Here is a 7,911-nt window from a genome sequence, read left to right on the forward strand (position 1 = left end):
CAATGATCGAGGGAATGGATCGCGCTCCAAAGGTATTACAATTTTGCTCCATTATCTCCAAATTGAAACAAAATTCATGATGAGAAACAAAATAATTTTTTATCGCTTTATTTATTTTACCAAAAGTTGCGGGAAAATCCCAACTGCTAACCCTTTTATTTCAACGGTGAAAGCTGGTCGCAAATTGATGACTCCTCCATGTAATTTAATCACAAAGGGCAAAAATTCAGTCACAAATGTGATTGTATTGGTTGCAATTTCGATAACGGATTTACCGTAAGCATGTAAATACATTGGACGGGCCTAATTATTAGTTTTATAACTTGTTTAAGTTTCCGCATAATCCGGTGTAATTTCCGCATAATCAACGCATGTTTCCTCATAATATGGCCAAAAATTTCCGCATAATCTTTAATTTTTTTCCGCATCCTATCAGAAGCCATGTACTACGGAGCTAACGCAACGATAAGTTACCATTGTATGCAGTGGTCTGCTGGCAACTTCTTCAGCTCTTCGCTCTTGAAAGTGAATACATTATCTGACACTACAAGATTTGGAACACCACGTCTGGCAATAAACCTTTCAAAACTTCTCACGAAAGCTTTGGTTGTCAGCCTCGGGATGAAGTTGAGATGAACTGGCACATGTGTATAAAGGCCCGTTTAAACGGTTGCAACATTTGCTTCAACATGTTTTCAACACTTTGTTGAACCAAATGTTCGGTGTGTTTGAACAGGTCGTCCAACATTGTTGAAAGGGTAAAAAATTATGAAAGCTTGTGGAAAGCGTGTTGAATCAAGTTTAAATCGGTTTAAACTTTCATTCAACATCGATTCAACTTTTCCTTTGTTCCCGAAAATGTTGAATGGTGTGGAAGCCCTTTGAACAGTCTGTTCAACAAATGTAGAACAAACGCATGCTCACAGCAGACCGCAAAAGTCAACATAGCGTAGTTTATCTGGACGAGAGAGACTGGTTTCTAGACCCTAGTTTCTCACAATCAAATTTCACGAAAGTGTTGGTTCTTTGGTTGGCACAATGTTGGAACATTTGGACGGCTTCCGCACAACTTTATTTTTGCGTCCAACATTTGCCCAACATCTGTTCAACTTTTGTTGAACGAATGTTGGTCAAATGTTGAAACCGTTTAAACTGGCCTTAACACGATGTATGCCTTGTTTATATAATCCTCTTGTCATAAACGTCCTTGACATAAACGGGGCCCGCAATGTCAACTCCTTTACTTGTAAATGCAAATTCGTGGGACAATCTCAACCTGGGAAGCTGAGAGGTAGTTGGCGTTCCATATGGACGACCTTCAAGTTTCTTGCACAATACACACTTGTTGATTATGCTCTTAACCGTTTGTCTGCCGTTCTCAATCCAATACCTTGACTTAACTTGAACCAAGGTCTCTGCCACTCCATTGTGCATCACTTGATCATGACACTTAAGGACGGTGCCTACTAATTCAAAGGTACATGTATTTTTGCGCAGTTTACTGAATATGCGAGAAAAGGAGATCTCAACAAGTGATATTAAAATTCAAAAACAAAATTGTGGGTAACCACGCTTTTTTCGATGATAATTAATGGACAATATTTGTAAAAAGCTTTGGCGTTCTTTTGCAAATTGAAGCTTAGTGATCTCTGAAAAATGCATGGTTACCCCCAATTTTCTTTTTGAATTCCAAGAGCATATGCTAAGTTCTGCTTTCTCCGAATAGTTTTGAACCACGCAAAATTATTCCTGTATTAATAAGCACCGCTGATAGGAAATCCGAGTGTCTTGAGATGTGCAGAACATATGCGCAATAACAATAGTAGGCTCCGTCATTAAGAATCACCAACTTAGTGAATTAATGACTTCTCGGCAACAGCATCGGAAATCGTGTATCGTACAGTAGGGAAGACATGCCAATTCTTCCTTGACATCGTAGTATCCCTTCGTCTTGATAAAGGCCTAATGATGACTTCATCTGTGGATACTTGTCGCTTTTTAGGATCTCTTGCTGAACGTGCCTAATCCACAACATCTCTGCTTGTCTGTACAATTTCGTAAAATCTTCTTCCGTTCCTTCCCTGGACCTCGTCTTCTTCAATTTCTCAGTAAACAACAGCATAAGCCTTTTTAACGAACTGTAATTCTCAGGATTGATTAAGTTATCTAGACTCGGTTCTTCTTCCTTCCCTTCAACGAACGTGGTGACTAAGCTGAAAACAGCTGGTTTAGAGGATTTCAGTTCGCTCAACTCTTCTCTGACTGGTACAACTGTCGGTTAAACTGGCCACTGCTCACTACTCTTAGACAGGAACTCGGGTCGATGTAACCACAAGCTGCTTTCTTTCAATTCAGTAGACTTGATTCCTCTGGACGCTATGTCAGCTGGATTGTCTGCTTTGGAAAAGTACCTCCACTGCTCAGGGGGTGAATTCCTTCTCGATTCTCGACAAACGGCTTGTACTTCTTGCCAGTGTTTGTGATTCACCACAGTGAAATCATAGAATCTGTCCAGTTAAACAAATCGCCAATTCTTACATCGTCTAATGCTTGAGACACACTCTTCAACAATCTGGACGCAGTTAAGTTGGACATCCAGTCCAGAAGAGGGATAGTTTGTTTAGCTAATGGTGCAACTCTTGTATTCGAAGATACTATCTGACATTCCACCCTTGCCTCATATTCTACTCTAATGTAGACCTCAGCTCCATAAGGCTTTCCGATGCGTCAGCAAAACAGTGTAGTTGGACTGACTTGACCTTGTCGCCATTCAATCCCTCAGCATAACATCTCTTAAAGCTCACTCTTCCAGCCTGTCTCAAATCTGATAGAGTCGCCAGGCGTTGGTGATTGAGTTCAGCATCGACCAACTCTTCCCAGTCTTTTCCAGCCTTGCAAAGTTTCTGACACATCATCTCGAATGGAAGAATGACTGGAGCTACCAATCCCAAGGGGTCAAAAAATCTTGTAGCTGTACTGAGAATCAATCTTTTTGTTGCTAGTTCGGCATCTACATCTCCCAATGTCTTGTTCAGATCATAAATTAGTTCATCAGTCTCGACCCCAGAGCTCTTCTCTTGACTGAGGGAGGGAAAGTCTCTAGGGAACCCTGAAACAAAGTGTCCTCTCAATGATTTTCGTGAAGAACAATCAAAAGTGTCTCTAACTGGTGCATTCATGTTAGCACGAGGAGTGAGCAGGCGCCGTAAGGTTCAAATAGCCAATTTGTGGCTAAGAATCTAACGGTGTTCTCCTACATAGAATTTTCCAAAGCCTTAGGTCGATCCAAGGCTCTGGTGACGAGAATGGGGTTGGGTTCCAAAGCATTCCCAAAATCTTTTGCTCGTTTTCTGTGCTTTGCGTTGAAACTGATATAGAGAAGCTTTCGTCTTCATCTTCAACTCTAGCTCTATTGCTCTTTTCAAAAACCTCACTGAAAGCTTCATTTTTTTCCAGTAATCTCAGCACACTTTCTGAATTGCTACTCCACTTTCTCATATTGAAGCCGCCTGACTTGAGACAGAGCTTTATCTCCTAAGACAATTTGAATGCACTATCCATGTCACCATTTCCAGAGACATAGTCATCAACATATAAAGTCTTCAACAGCTCTCTTGCAAGTGCACTGTAAACTGGCAAACATGTGTTCAAATGGTGTGTGATTGTGGCATTTAGAATGAAAGGACTTAAGTTTACACCAAACACCACATGTGCAAAACATAGTGCCATAACCTCCGGACTTTCCTTGTTCGGATCTTTGACCCATAAAGATCTCACAAAGTCCCTGTGTTCAGGATCAATCTCAATGTTCAAAAACGCCTTCCCAATGTCTTCATGTACTCTGAACCTCAGCAAAATGTCAAATAACAAGGGATTAAGAGGAAGGTCCAATGTAGAGACAGTCATTTAAACTAGGCCCAAACGCTTTAGATGAGGCATCATATACAACTCCCCCCTTTAGTTGTATCTCTGTCACGTCTCACAACTCTCCTGTGTGGAAGATAGTGAACATCTCCAGACGGTGGTATTTGATCATGTGGTACCATTTCAACCACACCACTGTGCATTTTCTCTCTGAACACATCATCATACTACCTTAGAATTTCTGGTTGGTTCTTGAGGTTACTTAATTGTTGTTGTCAGTCTACGCAATGCCACCGTATAATTGTCTGGTAACATGAGTTGATTGTCCTTGAAAGGTAACTTGACCTGGTATCTCTTTCCAGTAAATGTGATGTCATTTGAAAACTTGTCATAGACTGAAGTTTCCTTTCCTTTAATGCCCAAAGTTTCTAAGTCCAAAATTTCTGCAGATCATCGTTTATATCACTTATCTCTGTGGACTCTATCTTTAACACATACGTTGAACTCCAATTCACTGTGCATGACCTTGTCAACTTTGAGCTCACAGTTGGTCCTGACAAAACTCAACCAAATTGGTTGCAAGGGCTACTGGTCCATACGGATCTCCCTGAATGATATTCCCAGTGAAGAAAGACCGGTAATAATCTGTTTCTATCAGCACATCGATACTGACAGAATGACTTGTATCACATGCAAGTTGTAGACCCTGCAATGCAAGTAGGCCAATTTTTAGTCAACAGAAATTCTTTTGGTCAATCGAGGGACACATACTTGGGAATGAAACGAAATTCCGATTTTATTTTACCTTTAACTCCGAGAGAGGCCCAAACAATGACCACCCAACCAATTCTAATTCCTTTTTTGTCTGTTTGGTGCCAATTACCCCTTGGTTGGAAGGAAAAGAGTTGACGACAAAGAATTTTCAAATTTTCTAGGACGTGTTTTCTTTATATCTCGCCCACAAAAGAGGCTAGTAGTGAAAACAAGTTCGTCTTTGTCGTACTTCAGTTTGTGTGGTATCTGAAAACGGACCAATGTTAAAATGTCAGCTTTTCTCTACAGTGGTCATTTTTTAAAAGATCATTCAGCATTCCGGCGCATGTGCATGCTGAATAGGTCATTTCCGAGTTCATGTTTGCCTCCTCTTCAAAGCAAGTCTAACTGCGAAGTTCTTGTGATGGTAATAAAGTCCTACTTTACATCAGAAGGAAAAATAATTTAACAACGGTGCCTACTATTGTTATTGTGCATACGTTCTGCGCATCTCGAGATACTCGGATTTCCTATGGGTGGTGCTTATTAATACAGGGATATTTTTGCGCGGTTCAAAACCATGCGGAGAAAGCAGAATTTTGCAAGTGCTCTTGGTATCCAAAAAGAAAATTGGGGGTAAACACGCATTTTTCAGAGATAATTAAGCTTCACTTTGGAAAAGGATGCCATACATTGCTTTGTCTTTTAAAGATATTGTTGATTAATTATCTTTGAAAAATGCGTGGTTACCCCCAATTTTCTTTTTGGATTTCAATAACACTTGTTAAGATCTGCATTTCCCGCATATTCAGTAAACCGTGCAAAAATACCTTTGAATTAGCAGGGCACCGTCCTTAATTAGTTTTCATTCAGATGTGAAGTTAGACTCGCTCTGAAGAGGAGGCAGACATGAACTCGGAAATGGCCTCTTGAAACTGCTTTGTAATTTAGATTTTGGAGTTGTAACTTACAGTGAAATCACATCATCATGTATAGATATTTTTCATAATGGCGGCCAAATAAAATATTATTCTATGTTAGTGCTAATAGGCTTTCCTAGCCTCGCTACAACGAGCAAATTTCCAAGAAAATATTTGTTTCAAAATGAGGGCAAGAGGTCTAATTAACATAAATACAAAAGAATGAAAGTGGTCTGTAGATAACTGTAAAGAACACAACTTCGCATTAAAAAGTTTCCTCGTGAGTTTCAAATTTATTTTAATGGTGTTACTATCACGAAGCTATGGAAATGTAAAAAATTTCCTTGTTTCCAGTTGGGCTTCTTTAACTCCTCGTGGAATTCGTTTTCCTCATCAGGTCTTCAACTAGTATTCGATTCCCTGTCATCTCGGTCGTTAGCCTGCAAACGCAGACGTATTTCCGGCGGTCGTTTCTCTCCCCCGTTTCTCTCTCCACTCTTCATAAATATCGTTTTCCTTGCCAGGTCTCCGACCAGTATTTGATTCCTCGCCATCTCGGTCGTCTGACTCTTCATAAATATCGTTTTCCTTATCAGGTCTCCAACCAGTGTTCGATTCCCTGTCATCACGGTCGTCTGACTCTTCATAAATATCGATTTCCTTGCCAGGTCTCCGACCAGTATTCGATTCCTCGCCATCTCGGTCGTCTGACTCTTCATAAATATCGCTTTCCTTATCAGGTCTCCAACCAGTATTCGATTCTCCGTCATCTCGGTCATCTGACTCTTCATAAATATCGTTTTCCTTGCCAGGTCTCCGACCAGTATTTGATTCCTCGCCATCTCGGTCGTCTGACTCTTCATAAATATCGTTTTCCTTGCCAGGTCTCCGACCAGTATTTGATTCCTCGCCATCTCGGTCGTCTGACTCTTCATAAATATCGTTTTCCTTATCAGGTCTCCAACCAGTGTTCGATTCCCTGTCATCACGGTCGTCTGACTCTTCATAAATATCGTTTTCCTTGCCAGGTCTCCGACCAGTATTTGATTGCTCGCCATCTCGGTCGTCTGACTCTTCATAAATATCGTTTTCCTTATCATCTCTCCGACCAGTATTCGATTCCTCGCCATCTCGGTCGTCTCACTCTTCATAAATATCGTTTTCCTCATCATGTCTCCAACCAGTATTCGATTCTCCGTCATCTCGGTCGTCTGACTCTTCATAAATATCGTTTTCCTTATCAGGCTCCACTTCAATATCCAATAGGCCACTTTCAAAATACTATAATATTCTTTGTCTGCCCTCCAAAATTTGTTTACAGTTTCTCTTGAGACTTAAAATGGTTCCAAGAGAGAGTAAAAATAATGCTTATGCAAAATTTGGTTCAGCGATCGAAGAGAATTATGGTATTTTTGAAAGCGCCCAACAGACTATTTCCCCATCCCATAATGCAATACGTTTTAGAGGTTCTTTACATTAAAACAATGCAATTTAATTATTACTCTCGGGACTGTATCATGCTTCAGTGAACTGGATATCCACTGTTTTAATGGAAATAACCCGACAAAATGAACTGTGTTATGGGATTTGCGAAAATGGCGAATTCTTGGATGATTACCTCGATCATCTGGCTCTTCATGATATTCGTCCTTTTTTTAATCTGTTCTCCGATAAGAAACCTCCTTGTCATCTTCATCTTCACACAGTTCATGAAACTCGTTTTCCTCCTCAGGTCCAATTGTTCGTTACCAGGCTCCTCTGATTCTTCAAGACACTCGTTTTCCTTATCAGGACTCCAATTATTATTCACTCTGCCGGAGTGAGGAAGTTGAATTAACAGTGTCAGGCTGCAGCTTATTTAGCTTGCTGTCTTTCTAATTAATGATTTTAAAACAATGCGAAATATTTCCTCCATAAAGACTTAGAGCGTGAATGCGGGCCTCCGCAATAGCCTCTCCATAACTTTAAATTTGGCCAGGCGAGCACTGAGAAGTACATCCTCTTGACTATTTCCTCTATGTGCGCTTTCCAAGTTAATTGGGAGCTCATAGTAAGCCCCAGTAACTTGGCGGTGCTAACAACTTCCAAATCTTTTCCATCAACAACGACTGCATCGAACTAGTCAGATTTTTTAAGTTGCTCCACAACTACTTACTACAGGCATCTCTTTCTGATCTTAAGAAAACGTTACTCCGGAATGGTTACCCAAATGGCATAATCTCCTACAATCTCAATGACGTATGAAAGAAATTTTCACACAGATCTTCTGAACCTGTAAGCACTGTATCAAAGAAGAATGTTGTCATTGTATTTATACCTTATTTAAGGACGTTCGCGCCAAAATCTTCCGACGGTGAGATTTTCTTCATTTCTC

At 40.4% G+C, this 7,911-nt stretch overlaps 1 protein-coding gene and 1 long non-coding RNA gene across 2 annotated transcripts in view; one reads left to right on the forward strand and one right to left on the reverse strand.

The window, feature by feature from the left end:
* Window positions 1-3,534: 3,534 nt before the first annotated feature.
* LOC138055988 (uncharacterized) lies at window positions 3,535-3,906 on the reverse strand. Its single transcript, XM_068901844.1, has one exon. The coding sequence runs from the start codon at window positions 3,904-3,906 to the stop codon at window positions 3,535-3,537; it is 372 nt and encodes a 123-aa protein (XP_068757945.1).
* Window positions 3,907-5,339: 1,433 nt separating this feature from the next.
* The window catches only part of LOC138057245 (uncharacterized), a 234,549-nt gene continuing 231,977 nt past the window's right edge, over window positions 5,340-7,911 (forward strand). The window contains exon 1 of the long non-coding RNA XR_011133626.1: window positions 5,340-5,734. This is a non-coding gene — a long non-coding RNA (uncharacterized lncRNA). The remainder of the gene's footprint in view (window positions 5,735-7,911) is intronic.

The sequence above is a fragment of the Montipora capricornis genome, chromosome 7 (genome assembly GCF_036669925.1).
Source record: "Montipora capricornis isolate CH-2021 chromosome 7, ASM3666992v2, whole genome shotgun sequence".
In the NCBI taxonomy this organism is placed as follows: domain Eukaryota; kingdom Metazoa; phylum Cnidaria; class Anthozoa; order Scleractinia; family Acroporidae; genus Montipora; species Montipora capricornis.